This window comes from Epinephelus moara, chromosome 16, assembly GCF_006386435.1.
Source record: "Epinephelus moara isolate mb chromosome 16, YSFRI_EMoa_1.0, whole genome shotgun sequence".
NCBI lineage: Eukaryota > Metazoa > Chordata > Actinopteri > Perciformes > Serranidae > Epinephelus > Epinephelus moara.
The window spans coordinates 12,188,251-12,207,311 of NC_065521.1; the positions used below are offsets into that span (position 1 = coordinate 12,188,251).

General features: G+C 42.1%; 1 protein-coding gene across 6 annotated transcripts; it reads right to left on the reverse strand.

Moving 5' to 3' along the window:
- Positions 1-84: 84 nt before the first annotated feature.
- On the reverse strand, positions 85-18,633 carry csde1 (cold shock domain containing E1, RNA-binding). 6 transcript variants are annotated; one of them, XM_050066040.1, is made up of 21 exons: positions 18,479-18,633; positions 15,128-15,798; positions 13,339-13,600; positions 10,901-11,099; positions 10,650-10,759; positions 9,620-9,706; positions 8,291-8,388; positions 8,129-8,210; positions 7,680-7,808; positions 7,394-7,519; positions 7,047-7,262; positions 6,702-6,842; positions 6,421-6,585; positions 4,877-4,984; positions 3,888-4,066; positions 3,657-3,769; positions 3,417-3,536; positions 3,133-3,311; positions 2,815-2,978; positions 2,547-2,679; positions 85-1,647 (listed from the first exon to the last, which is right to left on the reverse strand). In XM_050066040.1, exons 3-21 carry the CDS (start codon positions 13,462-13,464, stop codon positions 1,600-1,602), a joined length of 2,523 nt encoding a protein of 840 aa, XP_049921997.1. In that variant the 5' UTR covers positions 13,465-13,600; positions 15,128-15,798; positions 18,479-18,633; the 3' UTR covers positions 85-1,599. The 6 variants fall into 6 exon arrangements, with proteins under 6 accessions (XP_049921997.1, XP_049921996.1, XP_049921994.1 ...); XM_050066039.1 differs by having other exon boundaries at positions 6,672-6,842; XM_050066037.1 differs by having other exon boundaries at positions 10,593-10,759.
- Positions 18,634-19,061: the final 428 nt, after the last annotated feature.

A 19,061-nucleotide genomic window follows, 5' to 3' on the forward strand; every position in this document is an offset into this window, starting at 1 on the left:
CAGCCTCTTTATCCTTTTTATTTATCTGTAAATAAAGCGGATTTGCTGCCTCTCTCTGAAAATAAAGACAATTACACAAGCTCATGATTTTCATAAAACTTTAATTCAATTGTTTCATTCAAGACCATTAACAAAAGTACATGAGAACCTCTGTTTGTGGTTCAACTGAAACCCGGTGATCTCCAAAGTTGAAATTAATTTAGACTGTAACTTAATGTGCAGAGGCACAACAGCTCACCCATCATGTCTCTGGCACACAACAACTTGTATCCTGATTCATAATGCTTTTTTTTTTTTTTTTAACTGAATTGCTAACATTACCTTTCTCCTTTTTTTAAGTTAAGTTTTTGTTATATCTGAAGTTTCAATGAACTTTCACTAAGCAAAAAAAGCACACATTACATACAGTATAGTTCAACCCACAGGTTTGGGATGCATATCAGTATTATTTCTACTAGAAAAGAAAGCCACCCTAAGATTGTTCTGAATGTTTTGGCGGTTGGCTGGGAACAGAGGTTACATCTAATTTTTTCATTTTTTTTTTTTTCATTATTTTGCTTGTAGTTTTTAGGCACCTTATTCTTACTTAATTCAATATTAGCAGATTGAGTTTCAATGGAAAAAAAGCAAAAATATGTGCAAGAAAAAAAAAAAAAAACATAGTATAAAAGAACTGCAGATATAAGATGCCACAAGGAATTCTGCACCTGGGAAAAATTGCTTAAGTGGAGCATGTGAATACCAAAAAGGTATCTAAAGGCTCCAGATTGGTAAAGTAAATCCCATTAGATTAACTACTTTGACATTCACATACATCACAGACACACACTCGCGCGCACATACACACATACATACATACATACACACACACACACACACACACACCATGCTTTCACTTCAGCTCTTCAATAAAGCGTTTTAAAAACTGCTCAAAAAAAACGAGCAGAGAAGAATCCTCAGTTTAAGCTCGCACATGAGAAATATGATCCTCCTTATGGAGGGAACTTTGCTTTGCTTTATGCGTTTTGTAGGAAAGCATACAGTAGTGGAAACCCGACAATGAAACCATTTTGAGTTTCCATGGGTAAAGGAGCAAAAATATGAGAAAAAAAATGGAGCAGATGCTCAAAGACATGCAAACATTCACACTCATTCACCCAGGCAAACTACTGGACAGATTACAGGTGCAGAATTCCAGACAAAGCAGATTCAAAAAGATAGGGACATAGACAGCCACACAGTCATCACTCTGATTTAGAGGGACAAGACCCTCAGAAACAAATAACCTCCGTTACACACTATAATCACTTCTAGGATACATCACACACGCATACACTCAGAGACCCCATGTAGACTGCAGTGTGGAACTCTGTATCAAGTACATCATACATGGGAGGCAGGGAACTGTGGAATGAGAAAAGTTCCCTCGAAGGTATCGATGGGGACGAGGATTACACATGCCGATTACTGTATGTGTGCGTATGTTTTCTGTATGAGTTTGTGTGTACAAGCATGTGTCAAATCAAATTCCCTTATCCCCTGCTATTGCCCTTTGGGACAGCATCCCACCAACACCAAACAGGGTGGGCTCTGTATTGCTCAGTCAATGACGCCGGGCTGGCGAGTCTTGCGCTCCACATTGAAGCCCTGTAAAGAAGAGGATGGATGAAATTAATGTTGTAACCAACATAAATGAAGAACTACTACCTTTATTTTTTCCAGGTACTCAATTGTAATTATTATGTTATAGTCAGAATATAATACAGTGAATAGTCCTTCCACCAAAAATGTTTTCTTGACAACTTTGTATTTACAGTAGGGATGTCAGTTCTAGTTAATTTTGCTTAATAGCTCGACACGCATTAACCGCTAACTAACCATGTTAACATGAGGAAACATAGTGCCCACTGCACACCCTCCAGCCTGGTTAGCTGGCTTGGGCCGTTCTGCACTGCTCACCATCCAAAAAGGGGTGGGAGTTAGCGGCACTGATATTGCTGCAAAAACATGATGGCCACCCTATGGTCTGCCCCAGGTAGCCCCGGTGAGTAAGTGGCTTCATTTTGAGCAACAAAATCCCTTTAGCATTGTTAGCACCACTAACCGTGCCGACACTGCTAATGGTGCTAACAGAGCTGACAATAATAATTAACAATGCCAAATGGGGATTGAGGCTCATAAATGAGTCACATACCCACTGGAGTGACCTGAGGGGAGACCAGAGGGTGGGCACAGTGTTTCCACAGCAACAATGTTTGGTCAGGATAGTGTTACTAGCTGTAGGCACTGCTAGCTGGCTCCCACCATAACTAGGTGGTGCGCAGTGCAGTAAACTGAAGTGTAACAAAATTAACCTTTAGACTAACATGAGTGACAAGTCAAAAATATTCCACCAGGTTAAGTGATTAATGATAAACCGCTGACATTCCTACTTTACAATATTTGATACAAAAATGAGCTCTGATTTCAAGAGAATTACAATCAGGTCACTGATAAGCAGCTTCATTCATATTGCCGACAAAATGTGGCAACAGGCCGGGTTGTACCTTTGAATTGTCAGGACCGCGGGGCTGTCTTACAATCACCAGGCGGGGAGCACTGGCGTCGTCAAGAGTGATGCTCTTCAATCGGTTAACCAGACGATCTGGACGTGGAGTCACCACTGGTTTAGGCCCCTCGCTGGAAAGCCAAGTACAAAAAATAATTGGTCTCAGTGGTCATTATCTTATGTTACCAAACATACAGGATATTCCCAACAACATAAGCCCTAATAATAAATGAACCAAAAGGTAAACCCGGTTCTGGAGTCCTTACCTGACTCTGCGTACGTTGCAGGCACTACATTTTCCTGTGCGTTGATTGAGGACAACTGAGAACTCCACCTCATCCCCGGTCTGGAGCTCAAGGCCATCTTGCACTTCTTTTACATGGAAGAACAGCTTCTTGCTCTCACCAACTTCATATGTGATGAAGCCAAACTGGGGGCAATAAAACAGCAACTTCAGGATTCAATACTGGAAGTCATTCATGCACTCACGTAACCTGTGCTGTAGTACCAGCAGCTTCAACATTGAGGTTTTTGATACATGTGATGAAATGAGCATTAATAAAACTTCAATAAACCATCACTACCTGGTCTTTGACACACTCCACCATGGCTCTACGCTGAGGTACCACATAACAGGCCATCTTCTGTCCAGTTTGGGCTACTGTGCAAACCTGGAACTTCACAAGCTCTCCTTTCTGCAGACAATCGGCCTTGTTTGACATACCCATGATTCCAAAGGGATAATTCTGCCCTTTAGTTGCACCTGAACCAATAACAAAGGGAGAAGGAGATGATACCCTGTTAACCCCAAGAAATAACTCTACTTCAAATGTTGGATTTACAAGTCCCATCATAACTTGACACCAACCTTCCTCTGTGACTTCAATAAGCCCTTGGTATTCTGTCTGGGAGGGGTCCACACTGCGTAAGGGACGGATGACTTTCCCCATCATCACTGTTGCACCAACATCCTCACTGATGCCATTCACTAAAAACAGGAGAACAGTGGACTTCACACACCTTTTGTTTGTAGGCATTCCCACCATCACCGCCATAAAAGAACACGGTATTACAAATATGAATAATGTCAATTTAAACAGCAAGTTACCTGCAGCCACTTTGGTAACCTTTTCAGCACTGACTTTGTTTCCTTTTCCCTTAGAGAGCGTGTACTCCACTGTGTCGCCCAGCTCCAAGCTCTCCAAGTCTCCACACATTTCACTGAGGAGAAAATGGATAAACACTGAGACTTGCATTTAAATTTACAGATAGTTAAATGCCATAAACAAGTAAATCAGCAACTAACTCATCCAAAGGCAGCCATTACTTAAACCTTTACCTGTAGTGAAAGAAAATCTCCTGGTCATGATTTGCTGTCTCAATGAAGCCAAAGTTGTCCTTCAGTGTAGCAACAAATCCAAGCAGCCTCTTTGCATTGGAGGCATTACGGTTGAGGACCCTAATGGAGACCGCACTCTGCTGGCCAGTTCGCTTCACTTCGTTGATGGAGAACTCCACCTAGAGGACAACCATAGTAAGTCACTCACAGGGGGTAGACAAACAACATTGTGAGTTTAAAGAATCTAATGCTATGTTTAGAGTGGAGGCAAACCAGATTTGTTTCTCAAATCAGGTCTTGAAAACAGACTGTGTGCACTGTTATTTACAAGTAATCAGATCTGACTTGTGTGTCCAGACATCACCAACCTATCTGCATGGGTGGCTGTGATAATGACATAGGCATCAGAAACCATTTAGCAACAATGGGGACGCTGCTTTTTAATGCAGAAGCATGAGAAATGGAGGTCCATCATTTCACCCTTCAAATAATTCTGTCTGTCCATGGACTGTTGTTCCTCATATTGTCCACTTTAGCATTCTGCTAGTAGCATCATGGATCTACTCACCACTTCCAGTCATGATTTGATGGTGTGTGTTGCATTCAAAGACAATTTGAAATAAGATTTGAGCGGCCATAGTGGCTGAACTGGGGTGCATCGGCAGTAATCCAATTGTAATCGCATTTCAAAACAACTTCCAAATATGATCTAAATCAGATTTATAAAAAAAACAACAAAAAAAAACACAATTTGGGCTGGCAGTCTGAACAAGGCCCAAATCACCCCTGCAGACACAGCCACAAAAGTTGGGTAATATTAAAAGCATTTGTCTGTATTAGGAGCAGACCTCATGCTACTGCCCACCTCTTCAGCACTGTCTGAGTTCATTATTTCTATGTTCCTTTCAATAAGGATTTTTTTAAGCCTTCATACCACCTTCATTTAATCTTAAGCAAAATCCCTGAGCCCAGTGTCACTCAGCAGATACCTTGTCTCCAACCTGTGGGTATCCTCCTCCCTCTAGGTCCTTGGTATGGTATGCCACAGTGAGCTTCACTCCACAGTCTTCATATGCAATCACTCCTTCCTCTGATTCCTACAGAGAGGCCAACAAACCACATTATCTTCCCGATAATGAGCATCACCTACGCTTGATCCAGCTGGCCTCAGCCAAGGCCATAGTCTCAATCAATGCTACACCTGTTTCTTAACAAAACTGGTGTAAGCTACAAATGTCTCACGATTCAATCGGATGATTTAAGTGTATTAGAGGATGGTGTGCAGACAGCCCACACAAGCATGTGAGAGGCAACAGTGTTTGCAATGATTTATTGTGAAGCAGCCTAGATGGTTAGCATTAGCCTATTCTACTGCGACAGCTCTGAGTTACAGCCTACTACGAAGGGCTGCATAATTACAGATCACTATTGCAGCCTCATTGGGAACACTTCAGCAATACTCACATAATTTATACTTGTCTAAGTTATTCACAGTAATTGAATGAACCAATCACAGCATGCAATTTACTGTCATTATCATGTTAGGCATATAATCCCAATAAAAGCTTTGGGGGTAGAAATTAAGATTGCAAGGCTGCTTGATCACAGAAAATAAGCACACTATTTTATGCTTCTTAATCTGTTGTTATGCTCTTGCTGCCACTTCCAATTACTATAATCAGTTTGGGTGCAACAATATTTCTAAACTGTCTTGAAGTGCTAAAAAAGGAGCACAGAGAAACTGAGACCAGGAAAGTAGTTCATTAAGTGACTATTCAAGGTGCTGCTTATAACATTTAGGGAGGACCAAAGGAAAATGAACGTTACTGAATTATGATACATATATTACTAAAGACACTGTTCCCAAAACCCATACTAGAAACTGGGACTATTGTTTCTTCATTAATTGTGCAGCCCTCACTCACTCAATCAGTGATACAACGTTTGAGTGCATGTCTATGGGTTAAATGGTGATCAAATACCATGCTGTCAACTAATGAGGCAAAGGAGGCAATCGGCGGGCCAGAGGCCTGCAGAGACCAACCTTTTCTACAACTTTAGCCTTGAAAAATAAGAGAAACAGAGACCCGTTAGACAACAAGGCTTGTCAACAACTTGTAAATCCAGTATTCTTAGACTGCATGAGTTAGATTTTAGACTGTTCATAGACAGTCTAGGAATCAATCATTTCTTAGTCTAAATGTTAGTGAGATACATAGACAATTGTATGCGTTTGCCACACATTTGCCTACAATACAAGCATCTCTAGCATTTATTTGTGGGACTTTATTCATGTGACTTCATGCAGAAGGTCTCAGTCCTACCTTGTCTTTTTTCTAACCAACAAGGAGCATGAACAGGAGGTCGTCATTGGACGAGAAAGCAAAGAGGAAAATTAGAACTAAAACAAAAACTGGGAAGAGGGTTGATGTGATGGTGGTTGGGGATTGGGGTGGACTATGAAGCTATTGTTTCTGAATGCATTGGGGGTATTTTTATGTAGAATATCTGTCATAATGGTGCACTATGGTACCTTTTCCTTGCCCTTGGTGGGACTGGTATTCTTGTTGGTGGTTGCCACAACTTCCTTCTCCACCACACCCATAAAGCGCTGCTCAGACTGGGTGTGGAAGGACACCGTGCCCTTGGGCAGCTTCTTAATGCGCACTGCATGGTTCCTCTGAGCTGACAGCATATCCTGGCAACAAGAGGAAGTTTGTTTCAGCTTGTTATCCGCAAAAGATTAAAATGTGCCTAATAAAAGTAGTAAGACAGAATACATACTTTTGTGAAAAGCTTATAAACAGGACCTACAGGCACAACAGTGAACTCCACTTCATCTGAGATGTGCAGTTGGCTTTCCTCCAGGACCTCACTAAAGTGAAAGAACATCCTGGCATCCCGATCCACACACTTAATAAAGCCAAACCCATCACGTATAGCTGCAATCACCCCCTAGAAGAAGATTGGGTGACAGTTTGTGAAAAGGGATTCACTTCAGCTGACTGAATTTGGACGTCTCTTCCGATCACTAATTTCTCTTATCTATATAGTGATGCATTACGTAACATAATTGACTACTTCACGGGAGGAGGAAAAAACACCCCCCAAAAAACAGAAAAAAACCCCCACTGATTTATTTTTTTTTGTAATCCTCACCATTTCACGGGTCTCCTTGGTGAAATTAAAGGTGTCTGGGAGGATGTCAATGTTGGTCGCCCTCTCCAGCTTGTCTCTGCGGTCGGTGGAGATGTTGAACTGGATGTGGTCTCCCTCCAGCAGGGTCACCTTGGACTTTGTGTCCTTCTCGCCAAATGGCAGCTCCTTGTCAGTGAAACCAATCCTGGCACTGATACGGCCCGGTAGAGGGTCATTCTGTGGAAGCAAAAATGAAAGATTAGTCTAAGTTGTACGTCACGTTCTTGGTTGATGGGTCACAGGTCCATGATTTACAGAAGGCCTCCTAAAAAACATAATTCACCTCGCCGCACCAGTAATCTACTTGCCTGATTCTTGGTGGGAACCTTGGGAATGACCTTGACGACAGTGCCTTCAAACTGCTCAATGCTGATATCCTCAAAGATGACTGTTCCTTGGGGGAGCAGCCTTACATCTGTGGCTACCTCTTTACCCTGTGGCCACAAGAATATAAAATGTAAACAATGTTAAGCAAACACAATCAGGCAGGATATATAAGACATAGGTGTCAAAGTTGGTCAAGATCTATCCACAGATCAAAATTTACTCAGGTATTTATGGATGGTGGAGCTAAATAAGCTTGTCAACACCTACATTTCTGTCTTTGATGGTGAACTCGACGTCATCTCCAGCCTGCAGAGCCTCCAGATCACCCTTGAACTCGCTGTAGTGAAAGAAGATCTCCTTCACCACATCAGCCCTCTCAATGAAGCCAAAAGCCTCCTGAAAAGATTGTAATGTATTTTAGTAAACATTTAATTCTTTTCGTCTGTATAGTTGGAACTGTAGTATGAAACCAGATATAATAATGCTGGGCTATCCAACATCATACATAAGGCTGTTTGCTACAAACCCTGCCCTTTTTGCAAACAAGCTAGTTGCTAGGTGTGTAAATCCAGGGCTGTGTGTACAGCTTGTCTTCTCTGATGTTTTGGATAGTGCATTTAGTGTTGCATTTTAGTGAGGTCAGCTATGACAAAGATAACCATAATCTGTCTAACCTGTTTAATATAACAGGCCCATGTGATGATTTTAGCCCTTACCTTTGTAGCACACACCACACCCTGGCACCTCATTTGCTTCTTCTTCACCAGCTGAATGTTCCGAGCACTGACTGCACCAGTACTGCAATACAAGAAATATTAATTATAAAATTAAGTGAAAACTGGAAATTAAGACAATGCTGACATGGTGTAAAGACTTACTGCTTGTTGGTTTCCATATAAAAGCTGACTTTGTCACCGGTGTCCAGGTGGATATTTCCCTCCACATCATCAGGGGTGTAGGTAAGGTAGAACACTTCCTGTGGAAAGTCACAACAGTGGCAAACTTTTTAAAGGGTTGTGGACACACCTATTGACATAGAGCTATTCTGACTTGAAGGTTATTTTTAAATCTTTATATGGTCATGCTCCATCTCCGTTTAATACATTTGTTACAAGACACCAGCACACCAATAGAGTCAACACACTGGCCTTAAACAGTAACTGCCGCATTGCATTACGCAAAACTGAATATGGCTGCGATCAGTCTTTTCTGTTAAAGGAGCAAAACCACGGATCTGTCTACCAACTGAATTGAAAATGCAACACAATTTTAATGTTTTAAGAGGAGGTACTGAATTATGGCTAAAAGAGAAAGAACAATAGGCCCGTTTCCACCTCAGGAACTTCGGGGTAATTATACGGGGCCGTTGGTGCGTGTCTCCACCACAGGAACCACCCCGAAGGACAGAGTTCTGGAACTTTTACAGGGGCTAAACAAGTCCCTGCCTCGGAGTAGGTACTCAGAACGGCCCCGAAAAACTCCTGGCTGGGGCTTGGGGTTTACTTGGTGCTGACTGGATATACTCAAGGCGGGATGTGATGTCAACAGAAAGCGACAAAATAGCCAGCATTTTTGAAACTCAGCAGATGAGGAGTCGTCTATAGCTTCCACCACCATGTAAATGAAGAGACACGCCAGAAACCCAGCAACCACCTCAGCTCCTTCCATGTTGATAATCGTCTTTCTTATGTCTAGTTTCTTCTTCTTATTTCTGCTTCGTACTTCTGCTTCTTCTTTGTTGTTGTTCCACTATAGGCGCACCTGAATTTTCATTTTGTGTTATGTATTTCCGTACGTGGATTATTAGGGTGTGTTTTTGGGGATGTATTTTCTTTTCTTTTTTCTGTTTTAACTTGTAAAAGCCTCCAATGGACAGGTGTTCAAATTCGCGTTCCGCTACAAACACTAAACACCATCTGGTTCCTGTGCATAAATAAACAATATATATTTACCCAGTCACCGTGTGTGCCTGGATTGAACACATGCAGACTCTGAGCTCTCCACAGCATATGGTTGCATATCATTGACATACATCATCATAAATCATAACGTGGAAGCAGTTGTAAGTAGGTATTTAGCAAAACCGAGCCAGGCATGGAACAAGTAATTGAGTGCTCTTTGTAAAAATCCCCAAGAGTGGAAGGATAAAAATTTTAATGACAATCTGCATTTTGTTAATCGAGCATGCTGTTGTCGATGCCACTTACCCCATTTCTTTCATAACAAACACTGCCAGTGGGCACCTGGCCAGGAGCAGATTTTCCATCCAGGTGCACGGGGATTGCTGAGACAACCTGCAGAAAAAGGAGGAAATGACAAATGGAGGCCATTAACGCACTGCTTTGCCAATCGTAGGTAGACAGTCCATTAGTAATTATATAGCCCAATTCAAATATCTCTGGACATGTGATGGATGAAATGGCTGAATTTCAAATGTCACAGTAACGAGTATATCAAGTGTCACAAATGTGGTGAACTTCCCGCAGGTTAGCATGGTTGCGCTTCTGTGTGAGATCTGTATATACTGTCAGGCCCCTTAACAGCCTCAGGCATGTTGATGACCTGACTGAACAGCTTATGAGTGAATGAATCAGTGTACGTGTCGAGTCACATTGTCCTCTATATGCAGACCTAGATGTATCATGTGTATGCATTACAAGACAAGCAGCATCACTTGCATGTTATCAACTGTACATCAACAAAGAGCCAAGCACCAAAGTCTGTCATGGCACAGTTCTGTCGTCCCCTGCTGACCTTAATGATGCAGCGTATGGCTCATTTGACTCTTTATAGACCTGTACCAGACGGGTACACGTAAGATTTGTTTTGGTTTGAGAAACTAACCAACTGCTGTGCTATACTAGTTGCTGTGAGCATTCAGAGAGAAATTAGTACGCCCATTGGGCAATTTCATTAATTACATGACCATATTTGTTCTATGGACATTCAGCACCTCCAGCAAACATGCAGGTCAGCGCAAAAAGCAAATCTGAAATTCAAATGTATTCCAAATCTTGATGGGAATTTTTTTTTTCTTCTTACTTTGATGCAGGATAAGAGGGGGATCACATTTAGCAGTTTACTTACAATACATCCCCTGCCCAAAACACACAATGGGCAATATCAAATGTTATATTGACAGACAACGACAAAACCAAAAATAAAATGGTGTTCCTTAACTGGATGAATATAACCATGCAGCACAGTAAAGGGAAAGGCGTGCAGGTCTGGCCCCACCTGGCCCGAGATGCGCTCCTCTGGCAGCACCTCTGGCTTTATCTTTAGCAGCTTCACTGCTATGGGCTTGCCAGTGCGCCTGTCAGAGGAAACCTCAAACTCTACATCATCTAAGGAGAGAGAAGCAAACACTTAGCAGACTTCAAATGAGGGACAACGTAATTTCAGGACTGTAACTCAAGTGTTTTTCTTTACTACAAGTTCTAGAGGTTAAGTATTTATGAGTAGTGCACAGGTACAGGGCCTCTCACCTCCTATTTTAAGCTCCTGCAGGTTGCCATTGTACTGAGAGCAGTGGAAGAAGAGACGGGCCTGGCGTTCGGAGCACTGGATGAACCCGTAGGAAGTCAGGAGCTTTTCCACCACACCAGTCTCTCTAATGCCGGGCCCTGTGCCGTTGGCGTACGCAGTGTGTCCATTGTTATGGAGCATGCCAGGGTCAAAACTCATCTGGGGAAGAAGAGACAAGTGTTAAAAAGCATCCAGTAGTGGATCAACATGAACCAGATTGTTAAAAATAAAGTGGGACGCAGTTTAATGCAGTGTTTGATGCCAACCTTAAAAAAACCCAAACAAACAAACAAAAAAAAACAAAACACTTCAAACATGCAGGTACAGCAAACTTCAGGAGGAAGTGGGGAGGAGTAATTATAAAGCAACAGTAAAGCTACATCAGAGTCATCTTGGGCTATCTGGCCATCAACAGAGGGGAACACACGATGATAGTGCGTGATAGAATTTTAGGATAATATCTAACATTGACTAGAAAAAACAAAGAATGAATAAACACAATAAGGACACTTTATGGCGCTTGCTGGTGTTATTACAAGTGTCATGCACCTCCAGTTAAAATTCACTGAATTTGTCGAGTGATTTTAGTCTCAAATCAGCTACGCACTGACAAAACTTTCATGCAATTCTAGTTAGACAAACACTAAACATCACATCAACTCTCCCAACCAACCAACCAACCAACCAACCAACCAGTTGGAAAATCAATAAAAACTCGCTGCTCAAAATCTGCCACTACACCCTGGTCACACTTCCTTTTTACGCAATTACAAACCATGCTGTTAGCAAAAGTGACATGACACAACAGCAGCTCACAGGGCTGTTAAGTCAGTGTGGGCACCGCCGAACATGCCCTCTTACTGATCTCTGATACAAAGGAGTCCGCTTGTGTTTTTTACTTCCTGGGTGGGGATGGCAAGAGACGGAGGAGGAGCGGGGGATAGGCATGGGACCAGTAGAGGTAGATGGGGCAGAGCCAGTGTTGCGAGCCACTGGAGGTTCAGATGAGCCTCTTTCCATTTCTGACACTGGGGATAGGACTTGTATCTGCTGTTAGGAGGAGGCAACAGCTTTGAAAAGGAGCACAATCGGTGTTTAACTTTTTTTTCCTTTCTTCAAATGAACCTTATCCAGATTTCTCAAGTGGTTACCATGCAAAACCAGTTGTTATCCCGTATTATGTTATAAAATACTGTATTATCTATTTGACCTCACTAATCTGCCATTATTTCACACAACACCCAGTGTATGCCCATGCACCAATTTTTGGAGGCCCAACATGTATACATTTTGCAATATACTACATGTTCTTGTATCCAAAAGGTTTTTCTAATGCCATTTGAGCTCATCACAACCACCAATACTTACATCCTGACACCTTGACACCAAGTCACAAGAAAACCACAAGGCCACCTCTTACCAATGGATCTGCTACCGTGACAACCTCACGTTGCGGCATCAATTGATAGCACTAATCGATGCTTGAAAATACTAGTTTAACCAAACAGGAATGGCTCTACAGAGAAGGCGGCAGACTAAAAACTGAAAAGATTAGGCTAACCAGCCGGCCAGTGAAGGTGAAGTGGTTTAGGTGCAGTGCCGCGAATGTTACTCAAGGTCGAGTAAAATAAAACTACTGAAGATGGAGGATCAGAAAATGCAAATGACAGGTCAAATAGCGGTGCTTCTACAGTGGACAGAGAGTTGGTGATGGGTTATGGGTTATGAGGGGGGTCCCAGAGCAGCCTCTTCTGTTAGGCCCTGAACTGCACTACGGCAATGACCTACTCTTAATATGCTGCATGTAGACGTCATTTATCCTTTAGCATCCTTAAATACAGGACATTAAAGGCCTGAGTCCACAGGGCCTCATGCCTGAGTGTTTGGTTGCCCTTGAGGCTATAACTCTCAAACATCCTGGGAAAAAAAACTTTTGGTCTCAGAGATAATGAAGGATTTTAGTTCAAAGCTGATGGGTTAGTACTTTTAAATACTACCCATTTAACTGATTACAGTTTTTAACTACATACCAGAGCCAACTGGTATGCAGTTTAGCTTGTATTCTTATTGCCTTGAATCGAGTGAAGTTATGTACAAGCATTTAAGTAGCCCAACATAATTTGGTTGTGTCATGGGCCGACTAAGGTTTTACTAGATTGTGACGCAAAGTAAAAATAAGGAGGAAAAGAGAAAAAAAGGCTCTTTAGGAGTTGTTAAGTCTAATCCACAGAACACCCCTCACCCTGCAACAATATAACTGAGTAGAGGCTAGTCTCGGGAGCCCGAAAAGGATGAAAGAGGTTAGGCCATTCACAGCAGAGAGATGCAGGGCAAGGTGGGTAGATGGGTGTTCGATGGGGTGGGGCACGTAGAAAAGAGGTGGGAAGGTGGAACTTACGGATCGGCCATATGGCGACAGGCTGAGTCCGACAGGGGAGGTGCTGCTCAGGTCAGCGCTAACAAACGCGGTGGGTGGCGACGCAGGCAAGGTAAACTCAACAAAGCCTTTCCAGGGGCTGCCCATATTTTCCCATAAACTCGGACCAAACTTGCTTGAGCACTTGCTGAACTTGATTACTTGTTTGATTTTTTTTCTTTTTTTGGCTTGACTGTTAAGTTCTATTTTTTATGTAACCACCCAATGATACACCGCTGGATGTCTGCAAGGGTGAAGAGAGGGACAAACATAATGGGTAAGGCAGATAGTTCAGCCAGTGTGCCAAGTGTCACAAACAAAGGAAAACAAGTGTGGGCTTTTATCCCCCAGGGAGGGAGTTGAAAAGGCAAAAACCAGGGGAGGATATGACTTTAAAACGACAGAATAGGAAAAAGGTGCGGGCTGGGTGTGGGAAGGCAATCAAATCATACTCAAACTAAACTGAATAACCAGTTTAACTGTTTAGAGGTGGTGGCGGTTCAGTTCAGCTGGCTTATGTTTTAAGAAGAGTTATCTTTAGCAAATGGCAATGTAGAGGTCACTCACATGATAGAATCAAACTTCCAACACGATATCACTTATCACACACATTTCACATTAGAAATGCTTAATCATGTGCAAAGAGGAATAATGTACAAGGCTCATTTCAAAACAAACACTGCAGCAGCTGCTTTCACTGATATTCCATTTCAGTAGTTGAAGGCAGGGTTCACCATTAATGCCCCCCCCGACCTGCCAAGTCAGACAAGTGGGTCAAAAATCTACTTGCCCAAAATCAATTTTTACTTCCCCTGTACACTGTCCTATTTATTAGTGGTTATTTAATAACAGCAAAGACTAAAAGGTAACTGTCGTGCAAAACAACACTGTTTTATCCAACTCGCCTTTAAACTTGCAGACAGCTGTGGAATACATCGTTGAAGCATTGCAAACATCCTCTTGCACTATCAACTAAACTCCGGTTTCCAGGATAACTGAAAAGCTCCCTCGAGCTTCAGTTAAGAGACTTTGTCTTTACCTGCCGCCATGTTTTTACAAGTGCCCGATTGGTACTGCGCATGAGCAACTCTCAGAGAGGAGATGGATCACTCCTTAGCTATTTCCATTATCAGGCTCTGGAAAGGCAATGTGTTTTTTTCTTTTTTACCACTTGCACACCTGGGGAATGGGGCAACCCTTATAGTCGAGCCCTGGAAAGTGTGCTAAACAGTGAAATCAGCTGCTGCAAATCAGTGAAGATGTAATTTAAAAATTGAGAACCCCAAACTTTAATTGATGAGGCCACAAATCCAGATCCAGATTCAATAAAAGGCATTTTAAAAATAGTAGCACGCCTGTTTGTTTGCTTGAACAACATCCAACTTTGACAAAGAGGACAAATGCAGAATATTTGTGTTTAGTGACGAAAAGAAAACAACCTCTGCATTGCTGCCTAAAATCAGTGCAGCTGGCCAAACTGAATCAGTGCTGAGTGTTACACAATCTGTGTTTATACATCTGTATATTAGAGGAATGTGTACAAACTGCGAATTAACTAGTTACAATTTCTGAATTCCACCCAACTTGCAGTATCAAATGTTTTTATCTCAATTCTTAACCCCCCTTAGAGGAATATTTTCAGTATATTTAGGGATGAAAATCCATCAAAACATGATAAATTATATCATAAATGACTTTTACAACTTTAAAGTACAGCTGTGATTGACATAACAGGTCTCATGTTATAGAGCGACTACCAACTAAGACCCACCTTTATTCGTCGTCTTGAATCTTGTAATTCTCAGGATCTCGATGACTATGCAGTTCCTGCAGATCTCTTCACGCACACAGTTGAACACACACACACTTGTTACAGGTTTCTGGCACAAGTTCTAGATGGTTGCATAAAGCAAAAAAGGGGAGAAATCTAGCACAAAAAAGGCAAACGCAGGTGCAATAACACTGCTTAGAAAAAAAAATACAATGAAAACAGTGGGAGAAGTAGAGGAAGGGAAAGATGGGGGGAACTATGGGGGGAAGGTAAAACTAGCAGATAGCAGCCCACTCCACACCCCGGTGGTGAGTCGGTGGTGTGGTGAGGATGAGGAGGGCTAGGAGCAGCGTTGGGACGTGTGCTTTGTCAAAGCTGTTGAGTAGGCACAAACTTCTGGTTTCAGATCAGTTAGTCTTCGCAGAATATGCTTGGGCATAGGATTGCTTCTCTTCTGTGTTTCAATTGGGCTGATGTGCGTCTTCTTTGGTCGTTTCAGGATTTGGTTACTTCGTGTGTTTTAAACCCTTGAAGTGATCCGTTTTTTCCCTACGTGTCTTCAGTGTTGCAACTTTGCTTGTTTTGGGAGTTTTGTCTTCAGTTTCTTTGTTATGATCTGAACTTGAAGCAGTTGCGGATGGTACAAAAATTCAGTTCCGTTTCACTTCATACTGTTGGGGGAAAAAGCACATGTGGTTAGATGAGCAAAACTGATGACTTTCACTGTCACTTTAAATTGATTAACAACAACTTTAGAGATCAAACTTTTAGGGCTAACAAAAAAGGCCAAAGGTCTCTGAGTGTCTGTAATGAGGCAGAGAAAGTTGATTTCACTGTCAACTAATGAGAATGAAAAACAATATCAATAAAGACTAGTGGCCTCAAGTTTTTTGAGAACATGAGATTATTTGCCCCTAGGCTCCTATGTATATAAAAAGGTTTTACTCAGATGCCTCTGAATGCAGCCCACAATGCTGGGCAGCTGCCTCGCAAGTAAGAGCAGTGGATCAACAAGTCCTTGTGCAGGCCTTCTGTTCAGGCCATGATATTTATGGCACCATTTCTGACCAGGGCCCTCTGTTTTGTATATCAGCCCACAACTATTTTGCACACTTACTGTATAAGTTCAGTAAACAGGTGAAGCCAAACAAGCAATCAATGTGAATTATATATGTGTATGCATACCATGTGTGTGAATTTTGATAAATGTAAATCAAAAACTCAGAAACTGCTCTCCATCATAAGGCTAGAGCAGAGTGTTGTTGACCTAAATACACTGCTTTGAAAACAAGCAGGGTGAGCCAACTGGGGACACATGATATCTATTCAGCTGTGACTGTGTTGCAATAAGTCCCATCCCACATACTTCCCGGAACTTTAAAATATAACGTTGTAAACATGCTCAAATGGGACTCCTAGTGGTGGGGAGGGGGCCTTTTTTGAGGATGTGTCCTTGATATTCATATCCAAATTAATCCAGATTAACCAACAAGCACTTTTGTTGACATTTGCAAGCCTTAGATGAATACTAAACCCCCAGGGACTAAAAGCTACCCTATCCTACATCCTAGGGATAGGTCAAACAATGAAGTCAGTTATCACAAGATTCATTGGTGGAGTGGGTTAAAGGTTATGAGCAGTGAACAAGAACAACTCTTCAGTGAAAACAACCTTGGGGGAGATGTACTTTCCTGTTCCCCTTTTACAGCTTTTGGTGACGCAGGAGGAGAAAAAAATCCACCCACTACACCACCAGCACCGATTGGCCGTTTCAGCACTTTAATGAATATAAAGACACAGTTTAACTCGGTAATCATTAAACAAGAAATACTAAGAACCATACAGGCTGCCCCTGTTTCGACAGAACAGCTAATAAACCCACGATAAAGTCTGTAGTCTAGCAAGCTTTAACATGACTGTGCTACCCTGGTCTGGGCCCGAACAACAACCGCCCTGACAGTACCAACCATGTGACTTCCTAGCAATCCGCCATCCTCAGCTGGAATATGGCCTGATCAAACACGTTGCGGCATGCAACTCTATCGAAAACGTCACATTTTAGCGAGCCTGCTAATTTCCAACACATGCCAAACTCTAAAATATATGTGCCTACAAGATCGAAAATGGGTTACGTGTCGCGGTCTTACTTGTTTCTTATCAAAGTAACGCACACAGCCAGCAGTCAAGTATAAATCGCATCATCTTTGTGACCTTGTGTGGGCAAACACAGATTAGCATCTCGCTAACGCTAAAGTCGTAAACAGCCCATACCCCCGGGCGTATCCAACTTTTACGTGTCAATTAATTCACTGCGACACTGTCATTACACCACAACTTAGCTCAAATACTAATCACACCACACATTTTAAGTTGTTATCACAAAGTAACTTACGTGGCTAAAAGTCTGATCATAAAGTTCGCGGAAAGTACGCACACAATCATGTCATTCTTGTACAGCGAGACAAGTATGCCAAGCTTCATCCAGGAAAACAGATCTTTAATATTTTGTGTTTTCTCAAAAGTGCGTAACGTGGTAGAACATTATTCAAGGCTTGTCACAAAACCACTGGGTGTCGCGACAAATTCGGCATTCAAGTTATAAACAAATATTTAATATATTTTAGTAAAATCACGTTTTGTGGGACTGGGTAGCACCGCGCACTTCAATCCGACACCAGGTATTTTGATAGTTAAATTTGATTGAACGGACAAAATGAGAGTTTGGAATGGTCGATATGAAAGTGACTGCCGACGGAGGACTGGAGCTTGATCATTTGTTATTTAATGGGCGATGTACACGTATAAGAAGTTAACCAGTGTCAAATAAATCGGAAATAACTAACAGTTGCATCTGTACATACACAAATATATCGCAGAGATAACGTTATCTGCGCTAACGGCACGAGGACGGGACAACAAAGAAGCTATAACAAGCGATCGGAAGCTCGTGCTAAAACCTTATCAATCAACGTACTGCGTTTGTCACTAACGCTTGACACAGCCATTTCACTAAAGTGTTGCCCATTTGATACACTAGGCACATTTAAGAAATACAGAGTTGTTTCTGTGTACCGTTAACCACATAGCTAGGCCGTTCAAAATGCTAAGTGGCTAATAGCGGCTACGGTTAGCTAGCATGCTGCTGGACGGCTTGGTCCTTGTGTGTGGTGATTTATGGTGAGGAAAAATACGGCTGCCCCCACCCAGGCCCGAGCTCTGCGTATTACAAAGTACTGGATACCCCGGTCAATTCTAAACACCCACTGAATGTGGAAGATAAACGTCTTACTGATACAGTTTAAACAAATAGTTGAGCTGTTACATAAAATAAGAAAATTAATAAAAACTCACCCCAACAGCTTTCAGCACTGTCACCAGCGCCGCTAGAAGCAGCACGGCACATTACGTAGTGATTAGGGAGGCGGCTACCGCGATATTTGACAACGTTAGGACAACCAAAGAGCCTAAAAGGAGAGAGTGGCCACTGCGGCGGAGTTGCTGATGACTAACTCCATTGTGGTCTCGCAATGATTCACGGTGGACTGAGCATACAGGAGTGCGGTCATAATTATGGCTTATGTCCTTGTAACTTGCTATGTGGGTCAGAAAGCAGATATAAACGTGCTGTGTTAGTGTAAATGTTGTTATCATCAACAACACTTTATTCACTAACTCTAGAAAACTTAATTAACACGTGCCCCTCATGTAATTCCCTGACAGCTACTGTTCTCCTCCTACAGTAGAGTTTCTGAGGCCACACGTTGCAACATGGGAGTGAATTCAAGAATTAAGTCGATTGTAAGTGAAATGTCATTCCAAGCCTCAAGGCCTTTACTATTTCAATATTAATGATCGAACCTATGGAGACTTTAAATGCTGATAATGCTTACACTTAAACAATTTATAATAAGGGACTGAAGTAGGGGGATGGCTG

Excerpts from the sequence above, each read along its gene's own strand:
- csde1 (XM_050066036.1), bottom strand. The coding sequence starts at position 13,464 with ATGGGCAGCCCCTGGAAAGGCTTTGTTGAGTTTACCTTGCCTGCGTCG. Across the intron at positions 3,770-3,887 it reads GAGATTTTCTTTCACTACAG|TGAAATGTGTGGAGACTTGG; the intron begins GTAAAGGTTTAA and ends TTTTCTCCTCAG. Across the intron at positions 2,680-2,814 it reads TGCAACGTACGCAGAGTCAG|CGAGGGGCCTAAACCAGTGG; the intron begins GTAAGGACTCCA and ends TTGGCTTTCCAG.